The sequence below is a fragment of the Stegostoma tigrinum genome, chromosome 11 (assembly GCF_030684315.1).
Source record: "Stegostoma tigrinum isolate sSteTig4 chromosome 11, sSteTig4.hap1, whole genome shotgun sequence".
NCBI lineage: Eukaryota > Metazoa > Chordata > Chondrichthyes > Orectolobiformes > Stegostomatidae > Stegostoma > Stegostoma tigrinum.
The window spans coordinates 48,637,504-48,659,215 of NC_081364.1; the positions used below are offsets into that span (position 1 = coordinate 48,637,504).

Consider the following 21,712-nt stretch of genomic DNA (forward strand, 5'->3'; position numbering starts at 1 on the left):
GTGGGTGCATGAATAGGAAGGGTTCAGAGGGATATGAGCCAAATGCTGGCAAATGGGACGAGAACAGTTTAGGATATCTGGTCAGCATGGACGAGTTGAACCAAAGGGTCTGTTTCTGTGCTGTACATCTCTATGAATCTATGACTAAATCTGTTTGAATCTGCAATTTCACTTCTCTGTCACTTTTGTATAGCAAATGATGTCTGGCTCATTTTATTTCAAACTTAACCAATTTTCAATTTAGATATGGCAATCACTTTGTCTTCATATATAAATATAGCTAATTGTGATGACAAACAATGACTCTCTGATTATTGAAGAGCCTGCACAATGCTAAAGTGCAACATGAGTGCAGCAGGACTCAACCAAAAGTGTTCCTATTGTAACATAATTATCAGAAATCCTGAAAAACATATTCTGCAGTTCACCTAAGTGTAACTGATATACCTTAGGCATAAATTTCTGAATGCACTCTCTTCACAACTTTCAATCTATTAAAAGCTAAATGTAGGCATATAATAAATCACCCCTTTGATGTAATTATGGGAGATAGGTGTAGGCAGCCATCTGTAGTTACTGCCATCAAGAGTTGTAGAATTGTTGAATCTCTGTACATTCGCTTTTGTCGTCAAAATAGTGGTTATGATAATAGACATATTCAGTACCTGTGGACTTCACTTTAAACAGAATTGCAAAATCTTGAAATGTTAAAGCAATGTTCGATGTGGCTTGCAGCATAATAATGGAAAAGTTATGAATATTGTTTTTGTAGCAGAATTCTGCCAAGTAAACTGCATTAGCAACTTCTGCACACTCAGCTTTTGAAATGACACATTCTGAAGTTGGAGGAAACTGCAAGTTTTTGAGTTGGATTTAACAGTTCCTGAGCTGGCATTTTTTAAGTGAAGGTGGGCATGTAATATATGGCTGGGGTAACCGGCTGACCATCTTTCCACGCACTCCCAAACCAAGTGGCAGGATTGGCAGCCCCCGACCACTTTCAGCTTGGTAACGATTGAACAGTTGAGCTTGATAACAATGACACATTGCCCACAGCATGCAAATTATATTGAAAAACCTGATTATTAAGCGTGGCATATATCTTTTAGGGCACTTCCTGGGATACATCTTTAGGATATCGAGAGCTCCCAAGATCTTACCACTTCCTTGTTCCTCCTCAACTGCCCTTCAAACCTAGCTCCCCACAACATACCATCACTTCCAGACTTCCTAATCCCTTCCCATCCTCGAAGCTCAGGATTTACTTTAACCCAGGATCAATTGCTTTTCTTTCTCAGGCCTCCTGACAGTTCCAACAGTGTCCATAACTGAGTTTTGGCGTTGCTCGAACTGTCAGAGCCATGACCCAATCTGATTAACTGGCAGTTCTCGAGCTCATGACTTCCTACCATGGAGGAGCTGAAGTCTCAACTTCATTTCACTTAAGATCCGCCATCATGTATCATTGGTGCAAGTTCTGAATCTCAGCAATACGTGGTGAATACCTTATTTCCATGGCATTTGCATTTCATTATTACCTGATGCTGTCTCATTTTTATGCAGATGTAAAGAAACCAGATGGTGCCAATTCCTGACATTCAAGTCTGTGCATTAATTGGTAGCAGCATCTCACCACTTGCTTTCCGAGACCATTTTCCTGCATGCTCCATGGACACCATCCTCTTCCACCTTTCATTCAGGCAAGTCAGCATCACTAAAACTTATCATCATGGCTGCAATTGGAGCAACTCAAGCGCCACTTCAGTCCTTTAGGGTTTCACCCAGACGCTTACAGGCACTTACAAACCTGAATGTTTCTTCTAGGCTGCTTTGCACACAGGGGGATAAATATATGTCATGCATCCATGCAGAACACATCTTATAGATCCTGGTTTTACTTCTTAGCATATACTTAGAGGCTGACAGCCTATGTAGCTTGTATTGCTTTTTTTCACAGAGGGAGGCAGGCAACTTGTCAGAGTTCTAGGCATTGAACAGTCAAGGGAGTAGATAGGTTGTTGTATGACACAATGCTGCATCAATATTACACTTACAATAAGATGTGCCAGCATCTGACATGGCAAATACACACAAACGCTTCAGCGAATTGCTAATGTCTGAAAGTGAAAATGGGCCAGTCAATTCAGATAAAGCACAAGCTCACAATGGGTGGTCTTAGGTGGACAATCTGTATAGCGTTTACCAAGTTCTGATTGTAGCTTGTTCAAACATAGTTGTTTGAGTTCCAGTAGGATCCGAGCAAACTCTTATTAGACCAGTTATTAGTTATCGTCAACCTATTCCTTTTCCCTTTTAAACTTCAGTAAATGGCTATGTTCAAATACGCAATGTATCTATGTGGCACCAGAAAGAAATTCTGAGTGAAATGATCAGCATTTTGATTTGGAGGCTCAGATATGTTTCATTTACAAAACTGACTAAAATAGTTTAAAATAGAATGAATTTTGCAGTAAGTTAACTCTTACTAAATTGTTACTGAGCACATTGGTTTATCATACATATTGAGGATTAAAAGATCATGAATAGAATTGACTGTATTACTGTTCTGGTTCATTGGTTAGAGTGGATCAGGGATCATAAGGTCAGTTCTAGTTTATATTTTAGAAGATATTTTCCCACCTTCTGCCTTGCTTGCCCTTTCACTGAATTTCCTCAAGAAAGAACTAGATGTGTTTCTAGCCCAGGGGAAGATAAAGTCTTACAAAGTTAAATACTGCATAGGATCAGGACCAATGTAATCTCCAGGACAAGCTTTAATCAGTTACATAAAGAGTTGGAAAAAGATCTCCAAGATTTTGGGAATATACTCAATAGTTCGAAAAACAGAAATATAAAAGAACTTCTAAGTGAAGGTGAATGTGTTTAAGTCAATGGCATTGCCTACATTTTTTTTTGTTTTGATACTTGTAATAACAGAAGCTGAAAATCATTACTAGGTCACAAACTCACATCACTGTCCAGTAAGAGAAGGCAAGCTTCCAATCAGAAAATCTCAACAACCAGGAGCATCACGATGGCTCAGTGGTTGGCACTGCTGCCTCATAACTCCAGACGGCCTGCTTTGATTCTAGCCTGGGGCAATTGTATATGTGGAGTTTGCATGCTCTTTCCGTGTCTGCGTGGGTTTCTGCTGGGTGCTCCAGTTTCCTCCCACAGTTCAAAGATGTGTAGGATAGCTGAATTGGCCACGGTAAACTGACCCATACTGTCCAGGGAAGTGCAGGTTAGGTGAATTAGCCAGGGTAATATTGGGATTACAGGTTAGAATGGGGGGACTGGATGTTGGTAGGAAGCTCTTTGGAGGGACGGTACAGACTCAGTGGGCAGAATGGTATCTTTCCACAATCTAGGAATTCTATGATTCTAACAACAACAGAAAATAATAAAACACTCAGTAGGCCGGACAGCATTTATGGAGAGAGAAACAGTTAGTTCATCAACCAAAACGTTAATTATCTCTCTCTCGCTCTCTCTCTCTACTGAACGAGAATGATCTATGGAGTATTCAGGCATTTTCTGGCTTTATTTCAGAATTCCTGTACCTGCAGTTTTTATTTCCATTGTGGATAAACACTTCATTATTCTTTGATTTTGGCCTGCTAGCTTCTAAGTTTCAAAGAACTAAAAGAAATTAATTGTATATTTAGCTGATACCAGTTGTGTGATTGCAAATAGTCTTACTATTTTCAGACTTGAAAGGGGAACTATTAATCAGGTCACCTGCTCCAGATTGTGTTTCATGAACTTAAAATTGAAAAGTGTCTGTGTGGATCTCAAACAAATTTGCTGACTTGCAAAGGTAATCACCTCCTATTCATTTTGAAATTACATTATAATTGGACCAGTAAAGTGCCACGAATGAAGTATAGGCATCTGGACAGATTCTGAAGTGCTACTTGCCAAAACTCTACTAATATCCCCATCCTCAATGATTGGACAGCCCAACACATCAGTGCAAATGCTAAGGTTACAGTACTTGCAACAATTTGTAGCCAGAAATGTCAAAGGGATGATCCAGCTCAGGCACCTTCAGAGGTCTCCAGCATCAAATGAATGAAGGCACTGGATGCTGTAAGAGCTATGGGCTCTGACAACATTCCAGTAATAACATTGAAGACTTGTGCCCAAGTACTTACTAAACCCCTAGTCAAACTGTACCAGAACAGCTGCAATATTGGCATCTGACAAAATGGAACATTGAGCAGCTAAGTCCTGCGCACTGACAAATCTAATCCAAACAATTACTATTCTATCAGTCGACTCTTGATCATCAGGGCAAGGGCCACTCAACTCCTCACTTCATTGTAGTTTTGGTTTAACTATGGATAAAAGAGCTGAATTCCAAAGCTGAGGTAAGAACAATAGCCCTTGACATCAAAGCTGCGTTCAACCATGTGTGGCATCAAGAAGCTCTTGCAAAACTGGAATCAGTGGGTATTAGAGGCATAGACTCAGCTGTTTGGAGTGATATGTAGCACATAAAGGGACGGTTGTGGTTGTTGAAAGTCGGTCATCTCAGCTCCATGATACCTCTCCAGAGCTCGTCAGAATAGTGTCCTTGGCCAACCATCTTTAACTGCTTCATCAATGACCTTCCCTCCACCATAAGCTCAGAAATAGGCATTTTCGCTGATTGCACAATGTTCAGCACCATTTGCTAATCCTCAGTTACTGAAGCAGTCCAGGTCCAAGACCTGACAATGTCCAGGTTTGGGCTGACATGTGACAAGTGACATTCCTGCCATAAATGATGGACAATAAGCAGCTCAAACAAGACAGAGTCCAATCCTCGCCACTTGTCATTCAATGGCATTACCATCAATGAATTCCCACCATCAACATCTTGGGAAATACCACTGACCAGAAACTGAACTGGACTAGTTATATAAATACAATAGCTAAAACAGTAGGTCAGAGGCTAGGAATCCTGCAGCAAGTAAACTTAACTCTTGACTTTCCAAAATCCTGTCCTCCATCTACAAGGCACAAGTCAGGAGTGTGATGGAATATTCCTCAAATGCCTAGATGACAGCACTCCTCAAGATGCACAGTAGTAGCACTGTGTAATATCTTTAAGATGCACTGCAGTTATTCACCAAGGGTCCTTTAACAGCACCTTCCAAACCTATGTCAACTCCCTCTAGAAGGGCATTGTCAGTGGATATTCAGGAAAAACACCACCTGCAAGCTCCTGTCCAAGCCATTCACTTCTCGACTTGGAAATACATTGCTGTTCTTTTACTGTCGATGTCAAAACCTTGGAACTCCCGCCCTGACAGAAGCGTGGAGGGACCTGCAACAAATGGGCGCCTGTAGTTCCAGAAGGCAGTTCATCATCACTTTCTCAAGGGCAAACAGAAATGAGCAATAAATACTGGCCCAGCCAGCGCTGTCTACATCCCGCGAATCAATCGAAAATAAAATTAGAAATTGTGTGGTTAATTTTGACTTCAAAAACTATGTGATTTAAGCTGGAAGGGAAGGTAAAATGTAAAAAAAAACTCAAACCTGAATACGACTCACCTCAAATCTGCCCATGTCGATAAAATGTGGAGCCGGAGGAGCACAGTAGGTCAGACAGCAAGTTGACATTTTGTGTTGGGACCCATCATCAGGGTCGATCTCCAGTCCTGATGAAAGATCCTAACCCAAAACATCAATTTTCCTGTTCCTTGGATGCTGCTTGACCTGTTGTGCTCCTCCAGCTCCACATTTTATCAACTCTGAGATTCAGCGTCTGCAGTTCTTGCTATCTCCATCTTCAAATCTGCCCATCTCTTGTTTTAAGGGAGGTATATAGAACGCTGGGCAGATACCAATTACTTATGAAAGGAGGGTGACTTATTTAGTATTTTAATGTGGTATGCCTAAGACTTTATCCATATTTTAGATTAAATGTTGCCACCTGCATTTCCTGGGCTTTCGGAAGTCAGGCACCTAAAACAGAGGACTGCTAGATGGAATAATGTGTGAAAGTAACAAAGATATGGATAAAGTGGACTGATCATTTAAAAGAAATTCCAACAATAATTCAATGCTGAAGGAAGGATAATTCATTCATTAAAATTAAATTTTAGTGAAAGAGATTTCTTGGCAGTAAATAAGACGTATCATGCTGTTAAAAACCTACTTGCATCTAATTGCATTAGCCCTAACATTTTCTTGCATGTTACAGTAGATCATGAGATGATCATGCTCTAAATTGAATTCCAAATTTCTCGGCGAGGAGCTGGAGCATTAAGTTCATGAGGGAGCAGGACAAACAAGTCAGCAAATTCTAGATTTCCATGTTTAACAGAGCATGTTATAGATTCCTGGAGAATGCCATCCAATTCACCCTCTAATAACGGTGGGTGCTGTTACCTTTCACCAAAATTTTAGCCAAAATAAACATTTCTTTCCTGAATTTGTTAATTATCAGGCAGATCAGTTATCTGTGTATTCACAAATTTGTCGAGTGCAATACAATGGAGAAGGGCAATTTGTTCATTCAATAATCAGTTGTTCAGCAATAACACAAAACTCATCATGTTCATTATCACCAAAAAAAGGAGCATTGGGTCAGGAGAATACCTTTGCCCATAAACGTACCAGCAAGTCAACCTTGCTGACTGGAATGAGAGATATACAGTTTACAGTTGAAATTGGATAAACACCGGGCAGTCTGGGCTTCATTGGCATAATAAACTTTTCCGAATGCCATCAATGATGGTAGGACAGGACACTGAAATGACAGGGAAGATAGGGCAAGCAACACTACCTCACCTAAAGCTCCACACGATTATCATCCCAACTAAACAACCAGAAACAAAAGTAGGGATGACTTTAAGTATTCTATTTCCCAATTATCTCATCTCCCAGACCACTGCTGACAGATTATCATGATTTTTAAAGTACACTGTCCCACTATGTAAAAGCAAGGCTGGAAACATAAAACACTAATGCATGCTTCTACAGACATGATTACAAAGTATAATTTAAGATGCAAGCCAATATTCAGTTCTAAATGTGTTGCGGTGAATTGTAGTAAAACATTAATTCTGTCATCATTTTGGTTATATTTAATGAAACTGCTAACGTAAAGCACAAACTAAAGCAAATATATGAACGGCAAAACAATTTCCAAAATTCATTCGAGTACTGCCAATGTTGATAAATGCATTAGTTCTGAGTGCTGCCCTGAACGTTAAGAAGTCTCTATGGCATAGCCAAACTGTCTTGGTGCCTAGGCTTCATTATCTGAAATGAATAATTCAATCTTACAGGTAGTGTTAGAAAAATGAGCATTGAGAAAGAATAATTCAAAGAATCTTTCATTGCAAATTCTTTTGTACAGCATTCTAATTTAGTATTTGAGATAATACTTTCAAGAAACAATATTTATAATAAAATATCATCAAGAAATCTTGCTAAGTGCAAACCAAAACACATAGAGAAGCCTCTGTTAAAAAAACTGAAACCTCTTGTTGCTTGGAAAGCATTCTAGTTGAAAGCTTCCTTCAATATACAAGCTACCTCTTTCAATATTGTGATCTTAAATATCAAGTTCAAATAAAACTGTTTAAAAGTGGATGGTTTTGTTCTCTATGTACTCAGGGCTTCTATCGTATTTTTTAAAAAATCTTCCTCACTGTTCCCTGTAACAAACTTGTTCCCAATTGCATAGATTTATGTATACCAAGGAAAAATGTTTTCAATAAATACTGCACAAACATGACAGCAACAGGTTATAATAGTTACCTTCAGCTTGCATTTTGTTTTATTTTACACAGCGTTCATTGTTAAAAGACATTCAGCATTTAAAGCTGTAGTCTATCTAGTAACTGCAAATATGCCTAATTCTAGAGACTTATCGCCATCTATTTGTAAGCTGTGTCATTGTTTCATACATAAATTAAAATGCATTTTTAAAAAATCGCCCAGGCTTCTTAAATGGTTAACCAGTAGCAAACTATTCATTCAAATGAAAAAATATAATTTTTTCCCCCTTTATGGTTTCCAGATACACAATCTCAATGGATTCTACGTTCCCTTCCATATAGCAAGAAATTCTGCAACAATGGTCACCACAAGCAACTAAGCAGAAGAACATGCTAAATGAAATAATATGTAGTGCACATTTTTAAAATATCAGTTAAGAACTAACAATAATGAATTTTTGAAATATATAAAACAGAAATAGTCGCCAAGGAAATGTAGAAGCATTTGCAAAAGACAAATAAAACAACAGAATATCACAATTACTATCATACCAATTACTTGCTTCTCAACAAGAATACAAATACAGCTAAAGCACTCTTTCTCTAATAAATCACAAAATATTTAATTAAAGCTATGTTGCTTTCAATATTTTTTCAGATGCCAAATGATTTGAATTTTACTTACCGGAGCAAATATCACCATACACATTTACAGAAATTATAATCCAATTTCACTCCACAAACAAACAGGGTCTGGCACATAGTAAAATTAAGGGTTTCAAATTCTTTCCACTGGACAGTTGCTCTTGAACTCACTTTATCAATATATGTGGAGCAAAAATAAATCAGTGCGAGACAAAGAAAGATATACCAAATCAGGCAGGTACTTTAGTTGCATTTGTTTGAGGGCATATCAGTCACATTAGAGAAGAAATGCTGCAATCTTACTGGAGGAATCTGAGTCTATAAAAAAATGGGCAGACTTTTCTGAAACCGCAAAGCTCACGACAGCTTATAAAGTTGATCAAACGTGGGAAGGTATTCAATTCAGCCAGCGCAGTCTGCAATAACAATTGGCTTGGAGAAGTTTTCTTGCATCAAAGCAAAAAAAAAATTGACACGCTACTGCACATAAATCAACCTTTATTCAACAGAGCAATATACAATGTTATATTTTAGTTTGAAGGCTCAGTGTAGCCAACATTTAATTCAATTTGTATAAAATATTCTAGTTCATTTCCGAAACCTTCTGCACAATGTTATACAATAGGTTTGTCAAAAGGGTTGCAGCTATTTTTAAAAAATGCTCTGCAGTAGAAACAAGAACAAATAGGATATACCAAAACTGCCTGGTGAGTGCGATTATTAGAGGCTGTCTCTGTTATGTATGTCTCTCTCAAATTCTTTGTACATGTACATTATGGTGTGCCCTTAGTGTCAGAATTTAAAGATTTTTTTAAAGGAATTACGATGGAATGTACACTTGCTTTCAAATGCTGTTGTTCCTTGTCAGTGCTAAATGAATTTTTGTCTACAATGATTATTTAATATCAAATGTTGAATCTCAGGACAGGTTGAAAACATCTGAATTTTAAAATTGGTGATGATTCTATCTATCACTGTCACCAGTGCATAATGAGTAACAATAACTGAACTACTAGTAAGAAAATCATTAATGTAATAAAGCAGGCTTCACATAATGCAATAGGTCGCTCAATTTCAAATTAGTCTCAATTGGCTAACTACAATCTCTTGTCCCTCATACTCTCCATGTAGCTCATCTTTATTTATTCTCCTAACCAACACATTATCCCAGATGCCCATTGCCTTATCACTTAATGTACTCTATTTAATCAGTCTAATTATTTCTTCTGATTAGACATTTACTATATGATGCTTAATTATTCAAAAGTTCAGCTGGTGTACTGCACTACACAATTGAAAATGGATTATAAATTTATTGGACCAATCTGCACACTATGGCTACTGGTACGTCTTTGATTACTAAGCTAGATATTTCGCTATTTCTTCACAGTAAATGCATTAATGAACTATTTTCCATCATCAGTGATAGTTCAACTCAAAATATTTTTGATTAATCTGCCTGAAAAGAATTGCACAATATTTTTACTTATTCCTGACCCAAAAAAATGTTTATATCATTTCTGTCAGGATGCAAACAACCAAAGAGCAATCAATAAACTAGTATTTACATAATGTAATCAACTGTGGGCACTGGGATGTTCTATGCCTTGCTTGGTTGCCGCAGTTACCATAATGCAGGTCTAAAGATGCTTATATCTGAGTAACTTCACAAGTAACAAATTAGTAACCAACTCTATAACTTTGGACTGTAAACATTGTATATATATTACAAGTACTGTATGTTTACATGTTATTATTGGCAGATGTCTACAGTCTGTCATTAGACTCAATAATTTAGCAAATTCAATGGAGGCATTTCAGAGTATACTCGATGGGTATTTGGATAAGAAGCAATGTGCAACAGCATCGTGAAAAAGCAGGAGATTAGCAATAGATAATATATTCATTTAATGAGCTGGTGTAGGACTGATAGGCCAAATGGCCTCCATCTCTACTTTAGCTCTTCTGTGATTCTGTGAATCACTTCCTGCTTAAGTTTTATGTCCTGAAGCTGTCCCCAGGCTGTCAATTAAAGAACTGAATCAGCAAGTGCAATGCTATTACTGGCATTCTCTTGATAACTCTGTCATTAACATTTAGTTAAACTGTAATGTTGCAGGCTTGAGTCAAGAGGTTGTTGAAGAATATCCTTGTCTAACTTCAAAACATTTAATACCCTGTAACTTTATTTTTTGATTATTAATTCAAAATTCCTGGCAATAATTTTCCTTTGGTGTATTATTACTCTTTGTCTACAACAGAGAGTATGCAGTGTACAGTTGAAATTATACGATTATACCATCATAAAATGTGAATGAGTATAGACAGTGCAGGGGTGATTAAACCAGATGCTCAGGTTAAAGGGGAGTTACTAAATTACTATCTTACATCAGACTATACTCCCATATGTTATGTTTATATTTTAGATTTTGGGTTCCTTGTATTGAAAGGTGTTATTTATATTAAATTAAGTGAGTCATTCAAAAAAAAGTTTCTTAAATTGCAACAACAACTACATTTCAAAGGCATTTTGTTGATTGTAAAACACATTGAGACTTCTTAGAATCCTGAGAGGTGTTATTATCATTCGTAGATTTTCTTTCCTCTTAGATAGCTTTCAGGCATTTGAACTAGAACCAAGAGCAGGCCATTCAGACCACAGAGTCTGTTCTGCCATTGAAAAAGATTAATCTGATTATAACTTTTTCTTCCTTTGTTTATTTTTCATTCAGGGAGTGGGCATCACTGGCCAGAATAGCATTTACTGTCCATTCCTAAACGTCCTGGAGAAGATGGTGATGATCTGTCTTAAAGCAACGCAGTCAGTTTGGTTTAAGTACCCTAGTAATGCTGTTAGGGAGCCACTTCCAAGATTTTGACTCATTGACAGTGAAGAAATATATTTAAAATCAAAATAGTGAGTGGTTTGGAGGAGTATTTGCATGAGCTGTGTCCCCATATATCGGTCAATTATGTCCTTTGAGGGGGTAGTGGTCATGAGTTTGGAAGGTGCTATATATGGAACACAGGAGCAGGAGTAGGCCATTCAGCCCGAAGCCTGTTCTAGGCTGATCTGTGGCCTAACTCCATATACCTGCCTTTGGTCCATATCCCTTGATATTTTTGCTTAACAAAGGTATCTCAGATTTAAATTAACATCTGATTTAACATCCACTGTCATTTGTGTAAGAGAGTTTCAAACATGTACCACCATTTGTGTATATAGTCTTGGTGAATTTCTGTAATGCATCTTATAGATAGTACACATTGCTGATACTAGGTGTTAGTGGTGGAGGGAGTGAAAGTTTGTGGATTGCTTTGTCCCAGATAACGTCAAGCTTCTTGTGTGTTGTTGGAGCTGTGCACAATGAGGTAAGTCAGAAATATTCCATCACATTTTTGACTTGTGCCAAATAATGTTGGGCAAGGTTTGGGGAGTCAGGAGGTGAGTTACTTGCTGCAGGATTCCAAGCCTCTGACCTGTATTTAAATGGCGAGTCAAGTTCAGTTTTTGGTCAGTTAATCTCCATGATGTTGATATTGGGGATTCAGTGATGACAATGCCATTGAATATAAGGAGGTGACAAATTTTCTTTTTGAAAATCTGCATTCCCACTCTGATAGCCTTTCATCCCTCCTGTGAAAAAGTTTAGGAAAGCTCAAAATTTCGAGTGCTCCAATTTGGATAATAGCCATCCAAAGGGGATTACAGAGATAGCAAGCAATGAGAAGAATACTAAAAGTTGTACAGGACTGGTGACCAGCTGGTGAAATGGACAGATGCATGGCAAATCAAATTTCATGCAAAACAAATATGAAGTGAAGCTTTTTGGTTGGAAGAAAGAGGGTAGACAACATACATTAAATTATCAACTCTTAGGAGGGTGCAGATCTGGGAATGCCAGAAACTAAATTTGAAAGAAACCTGAATTCAGTCACTTCTAAACAAAACCCAAAAGAACTGCGGATGCTGTAAAACATGAACAAAACCAGAAGTTGGTGGTAAAGCCCAGCAGGTCCGGCAGCATCTGTGAAGAAAAAAAATCGACAGTTAACATTTCGGGTCTGTTAACCCTTCCTCAATTCTGAAAGTTATGAGCAAGGGTCAATTCTGAGGAAGGGTCACTGGACCCAAAACATTAACTCTCCACTTCTTCTTCACAGATGCTGCTAGACCTGCTGAGCTTTTCTGGCAACTTCTGTTTTTGTTCCATTCACTTCTAGTTTTGCTAGAGATGATTTAAGAGGTGGGCGACCAATGAGGAAAATATGTTGGTCATTTGAAGATTACAATAAGGATGCATGCACTGATTTTAATAGTCAGCCTATTTTTAACCTCAAATGGCAGGATTCCAGGCTTTGGGAAACTCTCTAGCTTAAAGGAAATGAGAGGGTCTGAAGTTAGTGCTATTAAATTAGTGCCATGACAAAACTGCATGTGAGCTGAATTGTGAATTGTGAGCTGAAGCTGAATTATGTCCTCCAAGCCTATACACCTGCCAGTAAATGTCCTCCATTTCTGTGATCAGTCTCTTCATTACTGAATACCATTGATATCTGGGCTAGAAATTACATTGCATTGATATGTAACTTGATAAAGAACAAAATCAATAAGATCATTGATAATGGGAACTGCAGATGCTGGAGAATCCAAGATAATAAAATGTGCGGCTGGATGAACACAGCAGGCCCAGCAGCATCTCAGGAGCACAAAAGCTGATGTTTCGGGCCCAGACCCTTCATCAGAGAGAGGGATGGGGTGAGGGTTCTGGAATAAATAGGGAGAGAGGGGGAGGCGGACCTAAGATGGAGAGAAAAGAAGATAGGTGGAGAGGAGAGTATAGGTGGGGAGGTAGGGAGGGGATAGGTCAGTCCAGGGAAGACGACAGATGACATGTCCATCATGGGCCTCCTGCAGTGCCACAATGATGCCACCTGAAGGTTGCAGGAACAGCAACTCATATTCCGCTTGGGAACCCTGCAGCCCAATGGTATCAATGTGGACTTCACCAGCTTCAAAATCTTCCCTTCCCCCACCGCATCCCTAAACCAGCCCAGTTTGTCCCCTCCCCCCACTGCACCACACAACCAGCCCAGCTCTTCCCCTCCACCCACTGCATCCCAAAACCAGTCCAACCTGTCTCTGCTACCCTAACCTGTTCTTCCTCTCACCCATCCCTTCCTCCCACCCCAAGCCACACCTCCATCTCCTACCTACTAACCTCATCCCACCTCCTTGACCTGTCCGTCTTCCCTGAACTGACCTATCCCCTCCCTACCTCCCCACCTATACTCTCCTCTCCACCTATCTTCTTTTCTCTCCATCTTCGGTCCGCCTCCCCCTCTCTCCCTATTTATTCCAGAACCCTCACCCCATCCCCCTCTCTTTGAAGGGTCTAGGCCCGAAACGTCAGCTTTTGTGCTCCTGAGATGCTGCTGGGTCTGCTGTGTTCATCCAGCCTCACATTTTATTATCAATGAGATCATTGACTGGTTTCAATCAACTAAAAGTGGGCAAAGGGGAAATTTCTGATACATTGGAGCAGAAGTATGCCATTCAACTCCCTGAACTTGCTCAGCCATTCTAGATCATGCCTGATCATCTATCTCAGTGCCATATTCTCACGCTAGCCCAATAACTCTTGCCGTCACTAGTAATTAGAAACCAATCTGTCTCGAACCTACTTAAGACTGAGCTTACACAGGTCTGTGGGTTAGAGAATTCGATTAGATTCCCTACAGTGTGGAGCCAGGCCCTTCAGCCCAATAAGTCCACACCGCCCCTTGAAGCATCCCATCCAGACCCCTCCCCCTACAACCCACACACCTCTGAACACTACGGACAATTTAGCATGGCTGATCCACCTAGCCTGCACATCTTTGGACTGTGGGGGGAAACCGGAGCACCTGGAGGAAACCCACGCAGACAGTCGCCCAAGGCTGGAATCGAACCCGGGTCTCTGGCGCTGTGAGGCGACAGTGCTAGCCACTGAGCCTACGTGCTGCCCCACTGAATCCCAAAGATTCAGCATTTTCTTAGTGAAGATGTTCTTTCACATGGCCGTCTTCCATTAGCCTTATTTGTTCTCTTTATTGTCTTTTTTCTGCTGCTTCCAAAAGAAGACATGGCAGCAGTGTGTGAGGGAGGGAGGAATAAAGCAGAAAGTCAGATGGGAAGAGACGAAGGGAGGAACAGAGCATGCTCCTACTCATGATACTCCAGCCCTCTTCAGTGCAAGCAGCTTGATGGATTAGCTAGTCCTGGCTTCCTGCTCCTATTAAATGTGTATATTTGTGCATACCTTTTAAGGCACATTTAATCATAGAACACCTTGTTAGAATGAACAGGTTTTAATCAGAATGAAAGCAAATCGCTAATCAGTATTTTCTAGAAAGCTTTTTGATGTTTCTCACATTTGCAGCAATCAATGTATGAAGCATTTACCATGTTTTACAAAAATTATGATTTAATGAATCATAGAACAAAAAAGTTACATTAGATCAATAGTGTTTATTGGAATTTATTCTGGTGCCTTAGTCAGAATTGAGAGTACATGTTTATAAGCAAACACCATTGTAGGGGGGAAGAAAGTCAACTCGCCTAAACTTACTAGATAGTAAGAAATGCAATAGCATTCATTTAGTGCAACTACTTAGATATTCTTTAGAAGGCCTGAAAAACATTCGATTCATAGTATGGCTGGTTTGGCATTATGAGTCCCACAACTGGAGATTAATCCATGTCCAGCCACTTGTGGAACAAATCACCATTCTTGTAAACATGCCAATGCAAATGGGTCATGCCTGTGCTACAAGTGTGCACAGTAGGTGAATCATGGTATCATTCAGCTCTTAACACTGACTTGTGTCCAACCTGCACTGTTGACCTCACAGGTCCTGTTAATGCCCTCTCTTAAACTTTCTTAGCTCTACATGAGTTCAAATGAAAGTGAGACTTCCTGAAAGAGGACAGAAGGTTGATGCAACTTAGAACCTACTGCTATTCCCCGAGGTGTCCTGCAGCTCAGTAATTTCAGTAAACTTCAAAGGCACAGACTGCTGGAGTGTTGCGAGAGCCTGTATACCCTTTTGAGCACTAATAGTATGATGGCAGTAGTTTGAACTTGCATAGTAATGAATGTGAATCAAATATTTTAGATTGAGCTTCCACTAGCCTATCTAGCCTCCATGATTCCTGGAGTAGACCATTCCAGACATTCATTGCCCACTGGAAAAAAGAAGTCCTCTGCATCTCGGTTTTAAATGAATGTCCCCTAATTCTGTAACTCTGTCCCCTAGTTTGAAGCTTCCCCATGAATGGAAACATCTTCTCATCATCTACCCTATCAAATCCTCTCAGAATCTTGTATGTTTCAATAAGATCACTCTTCATTCTTAACTCAATGAATAAAGTAGAAATTTTTAATTATTCTTGATAAACCAACCTCTTCATCCTCGAAATCAGCCTACCGAATCTTTTCTGCACTGCTTCCAATGCAATATATCCTTTCTCAAATATGGGGACCAAAAGTATACACAGTACACAAAATGCTGCCTCAGCAGCACACCGTGCGGTTGTCACAAGACTTCCCTAATTTTAAACTCAAACCTCTTAAAAATAAAATAGCACAATTCCATTTGCCTTTTTAATTACTTGCTGCGCCTGTTTTCATGCAATAAGAATGCCCAGATCCATCAGTGCTGCATGTTTTTGGGAGTTTCTCTATTTGAACATAGTCTACCTTAAACCTTAGCAGATTTCTTATGTCCTCTCCACAATATACCTAAACACCTACAGAAAGGCAACTCTTCCAGCCTAAAACATCACTCCCACCCATGACTTCTTTCCTTAATATTCCTTATTTCCATACAAAATCAACTCTGCATCACATGAAAGAATGAGAAGAATATCAGAGAACATATTGCAATGTGTTTGAGACATGTTCGTCGTAGCTAAATAGCTATTTGTAAAATTCAGAAATGTGAATGCAAAGCTTAGATCATTGTTTGATGTGTGAGGGTGAGTTGGAGTATCTGAGTATGGGCATGAAGCCTGACTGTTAAAAGATGAATAATAGGCCTGGGCAGCAGCGACAGGTTGGTAGTGTAACATATAGGAGATGGCACGGCATTTGAAGATGCATTCATTGTACTTGACCAAGCATGTGTGATTGAACTTTTCACAGCACTACCATGAGGATCTTGAACTGCTGATCTGGCACTTCACGTCTATGGATGTCTGCTTTCATTCCTTTCTCACTGCATTCCTTGGAGGTCTACCTGACACTGCGTGGAACTATTTTCTTACCCCCTAAATCAAAGTCTCTAGTGCCACATCAGTGAATTTGAATGCCATCACTCTGGTCTGCTTTTGTTAATTCAGAATGGTCATCTTTGTCTGTTGTCCTTGAAGTTCTTCGTTATTAATTATATGTTTCGCTCAGCTTTAAAGTTGCTGATGAAATCAGCTTTTAATACCTCTTTGCATAGTGTTACCGATTCTTGTGAGCTCTGGTGGTTGAGAAACAGCTGTGGCAAATGCTCCAGGGTGCTATTGACCAATTAAACAAAGGCTCAATGCTGGACAATCATTTTATCCTGCAGAGGACAGATCCCTGAGCTAACTAAGTGCAAGCTCAACTGAGAACCTTCACTAGGCTGTCAATATAATTCTTGGTGCACTTGGAATTGCCCAGCAAGTGCAGCACATGCCAACCAATCAGCTCCTTTTTCTCAGGCAGGGTAGGACTTCACTGGTTAGGCTCCTGAATGGACAAGAAGCTCACTAGCCAGCACTTAAGTATATAACTGATGGTTTCTCTGGTAGGCTTCCTCACTGGTGGGGGAAAGGGCTTAATTGCACCTAAAGTCATCGGCCCCAACACTTAGAGCACAGAAAACCAAATGCCAGCCATAGAACGAGAACATTAGTATCCTTGAGAATTGGGTACGGGTTCAGCAGCTCTCAGTCTGCCCATTCCCATTCAGGTTGAGGTTACTAATGCAAAACATTCATCAAATTCCTCCTTCATTTTTCAAAATATTCCTGGTTATTAACTAAATGTTTCTCCTGACAGTTGTCAGAGTGCTCCCTTTACTGGTTTATTTATAAATTTATTTTCTTTATCATGAGGGACACATTACTTTGGTAAGTTCTACTTTTTCCCTTCACAATAATGTACCTGGTTTGTACCTGAGTGATTTCTTCTCTGAATGTCTTCCATTGTTGTTTTACCCTTCAGTCTACTTGTGTTCAGTCTGTTTGTTTATCACTGATATCAGCCTTGAAATCAGAGATTCAGTGCTAGATATCAGTGAACAATGTATGCCAAAACCACAATGCCCAAGGATTGCTGAGGGGCTAATGCAAAACATAGCACTGATTGTGCTTTTCAAAATGTTAATAACCAAGGAACTCTTAATTGGTTGAGTTGAAGACAGTTGTATATAACATTCATGGGATTGGTGCTGCATTTTTTAAGTCTTTGACTTAATGCGTACATTGTACTAGCCTCTACACTTCAATTTTCTCCATGACATGCTTCATTACTTAGCAAAGAGAACGCCAGGCGACCCAATTCCAATTAAAAAAAAACTCCATTAAAAAGAAAGCAGGAACAAAGTAAAAGAAGCCAAAAGATTGATGACAAGGCAATTAGAGAGAAAGACGTTGCTAAGGATGAGAACGAAGATATGGAACAACATGAAGTGACACATTAACAAGTAGTTGCTGACAGATGACAGACAGAGCAGATCATGCAAAGAAAAAGCAGAAATTAGAAGCAGTGTGAGTCCCTTTCAGAGAAGACTGCATAAGAGGTACTGACTGTTGTAACCATTGCATTTGAGATTCAGATCCATATATTATAGCTGCAGATGTAGAATACATCATTTGATTATTATACTACGCTTAATGCACTGAGTGTTCATCGGTTATAGGATGAAAATCTTGGTAGCCACGTCATAGTTACTTCTTCCAATGAAATCACATAAGTAGATGGTGCAATGCTAAAACTGTGTTGTCCCAGCTGCAACATAATAATTGAAGCCAGCATGACAGAACTCACTCTGTCACTTAATCATATAACTCCAACTGTTAGAAAACTGGTGGAGTCAGGCTCACAAGTAATTCATTTTAAGCTGCTGGATGAAATGGGCTGTACACTCATGCATACATCCTGCCAAAGTGTCTGTAGGAGCCAACAGTTGTCCATGTTGGAGAAGTACCCTGAATGCCATTGATTACTATTGTTAAGTACATTAACATCCGGAAGGTAATTTTATCTAACCTCATTCACCAACCACTTGCCCCACCTTCCACTCTAATCATTTGGACACTTACATGATTGGGTGTAGAAGTTATTTTAAACAGAACGAGTTTTACAATCTTTTGAAAATAGAGAATGAAAACAAGTGTTTCATTTGATCCTGTGGGTTTCCCACCTGGCAATTTAGGTTAAAACTAATTCTCATCAGACTTCTAACTGAGCTTCATTAATAAGATTACTAAAATGCATTGATCCAAATAATTATTTAGCCTCTGTTAGTTATCACTTACATCCTGAATTTTAAGAAAATTTCTCAATGTGAACAATTCGCATGCACCTTGTCTATGATTCATCATGAATGTTTAGAGGTCTGTCTCCTATCTCACTGTAAAGGTACACTATAATTTGATGTTAACTATAGATCCTCAGGAAAATGCTGTAGATAAGCAATGAGTCAAGGAATGGATTCCAACTGCACTGTCAGGAATGCTGGCACTGATTGGTTACTTCAAAGTACTTAGATAAGAGGAAATGTTCTTTAATTCATGCTGTTCTTTAAAGTATCTATTTGTTACAAACCACAATAAAACAAAAGCCATTCAGTTTAACGCTCAAGATGAAGAAGTGTAGACTTAAGGTACATTACAATGCCATTACATTTTCAAAGTGTTGGGAAACAAGTACGAAGCATCTTAGTGAGCAACAGAAACATACAAAAACTTGGAAAAGTGTGGTACCCTTTTACACAAAATACATCAATTGGCTGTAACATTCAGGTGACTGAAATTCAGTGTGATAATGAATCAAATACCATTTCATGATGTCACTCTAATTCAAATGCTCTTGTGTATCATTTCAAACAACATGAGAAAAATAAAAGTGTAGTATCTAATGTTATATCAGAAAATCTGCCATGACAAAGCACAACTGAAACAAAACTGTACTATAACATTCATTCAGCCACATCTTTCTCTCTGCTGCAAATATTCCATTGCTGCTATGATATTATGAATATTATGTACACAGCCTTTGGCTAATGAGCCAGTATTTACAAATCTGTGTACAAGGATCTTTCCTGAGAGGAAACTAGCATGAGAGAGGTTTAGAAAGGAGCTCTACCATCTCAACAAATATCAAGCACTCCAGACTCCCCAAACAGGTCCAAGCACACTTACTTCTATGCATGTTATTCAGAGCAGCAAAGAACCAGGTTAAAGCTTTGGCACAGTGCAGTGGAATAAGTTCAAGTGCCACGGTAACTGGACAAAGGTAAGGTTACAATCAGATAAGAAGCTGTTGTGGAATCCACAGATTCATTTTCTGGAGGGTCTTCACACCAAGATGCACTGGTTAACCAGCAGGACTTCTGCATGTGAATTTGAATCAGATTGAAAGATATTATGCAGTAGCTATCACAGAAATCTAGGCACTTCTGATGATTAGAGGGAACTAGAACTTCCAGACAATGGCATTTTTACAAAAGATATGGGAATTAGGAAAAGATGCAAAAGCAGCATTATTAAATGCGACAGCAATACAAATAAGGGATTTTGACAGGGTGATTAGGCAATTCAGACATTATAGTCTAGAACTTTGTCTGTCTGCTACTGCAAACAAGGCACATAGACTGAGCCATGTGCCTGAATGGGGAGAGCTTACGCAAACTTGGTATTGGGCTCAACCTTAAATTAAATTAGACTGATGAACTGTAGACACTGTATCAATAAACACACTCAATGCCGGAAGAGCAATTTAGGCAGAATTTTACAAAAAGTCTGCTATAAGCCACCTATTAGGAGAACAAGTAACCTTTTTGAATGGTGGTTTTGTTTGCTCAATTGTTGCTGGTTCCTTCGGCAATTCCCCTTGCTACTTTTATCTGCCATCTTGTTATGAAGGGTATTCGGTCAACTAAGCAACATGGAGCAAGGTTACGCTTAAAGGGGCTTGATGAAAATATGTATTTTAGATTAGGGTTGCCAGTCTTTCAGTGGTGGCCTGGAGTCTTTCGGAATTGAAGATCAATCTGTTCTGTGTGCAACCTTCATAAAAAGGCATTTCAAAAATATTGATTGCTTTTGTAATTTTCTCTGAACGTGTCTCATTACCAGTTGTAAAGATATGGAAAATGGTGAAATAAAGACTGATAGGCTGACAGTCAAGTATCACCCAATTACGTAATGAGTCTTTTGCTTTCCAATTGGTGTAAGAAGACAATATAGTAGAAGGATTGATGTGTAGCAACTAATAGCCGGGCTTGGTGAAATGTCATGCACTGAAATGTCCAGAAATCAGAGTTGGCAATCAAAGACAAGATCATTTAGGCTCTTACTGTACATTGCATGGGTTGCACCACTCCTGATTTTGCAAATGTGAGGACGACGCACAACAAATGCACATGCAGAAATGGAGTACATTAAGCTGACATAACAAAGTGTGGAGCTGGATGAACACAGCAGGCCAAGCAGCATCTCAGGAGCACAAAAGCTGACGCTTCGGGCCTATTTATTCCAGAACCCTCACCCCATCCCCCTCTCTGATGAAGGGTCTAGGCCCGAAATGTCAGCTTTTGTGCTCCTGGGATGCTGCTTGGCCTGCTGTGTTCATCCAGCTTCACACTTTGTTATCTTGGATTCTCCAGCATCTGCAGTTCCCATTATCTCTGATACATTAGGCTGACAGTCAGTTTGACTAGATTGACTAATGTTGACAGCACAAGTTACTTAAAGGGGCTGGACAGTTTGGAGTGGCTGGTATTTTCAGGTCCTTTCAAAATGCATGGGCTGAAGAGGTGAATTTCTTTGAGTATAAATTCATTCGATTATAACTCATTTCCTGAAAGATTGAATCTGTTTGTACAGAACTATCAGTTCTTGAATCCAAAAATGAGCTTGTTGATTTTACTGAATATTTGATTCAGCTGCACAAGCAAATTTTTTTTTAAGATTAGATTCCCTACAGTGTGAAAACAGGCCCTTCGGCCCAACAAGTCCACAGTGTCCCCTGAAGCATCCCACCCAGACCCATCCCCCTATAACCCACAAACCCCTGAACACGATAGGCAATTTAGCATGGCCA

The 21,712-nt window shown here is 39.3% G+C and overlaps 1 protein-coding gene across 2 annotated transcripts in view; it reads right to left on the reverse strand.

Annotated features, from left to right (window-relative positions):
• synpra (synaptoporin a) overlaps window positions 1–21,712 on the reverse strand; it is a 307,939-nt gene that overhangs the window by 136,980 nt on the left and 149,247 nt on the right. The window contains exon 1 of one of the 2 annotated variants that reach the window (XM_048547890.2): window positions 8,407–8,680. The exons of the other annotated variant lie outside the window; for it this stretch is intronic. Coding sequence (XP_048403847.1) covers window positions 8,407–8,430 — 24 coding nt within the window. The 5' untranslated portion in view covers window positions 8,431–8,680. Of the gene's footprint in view, window positions 1–8,406; window positions 8,681–21,712 lie in introns of those variants that run through there. 2 annotated transcript variants of the gene reach the window in all.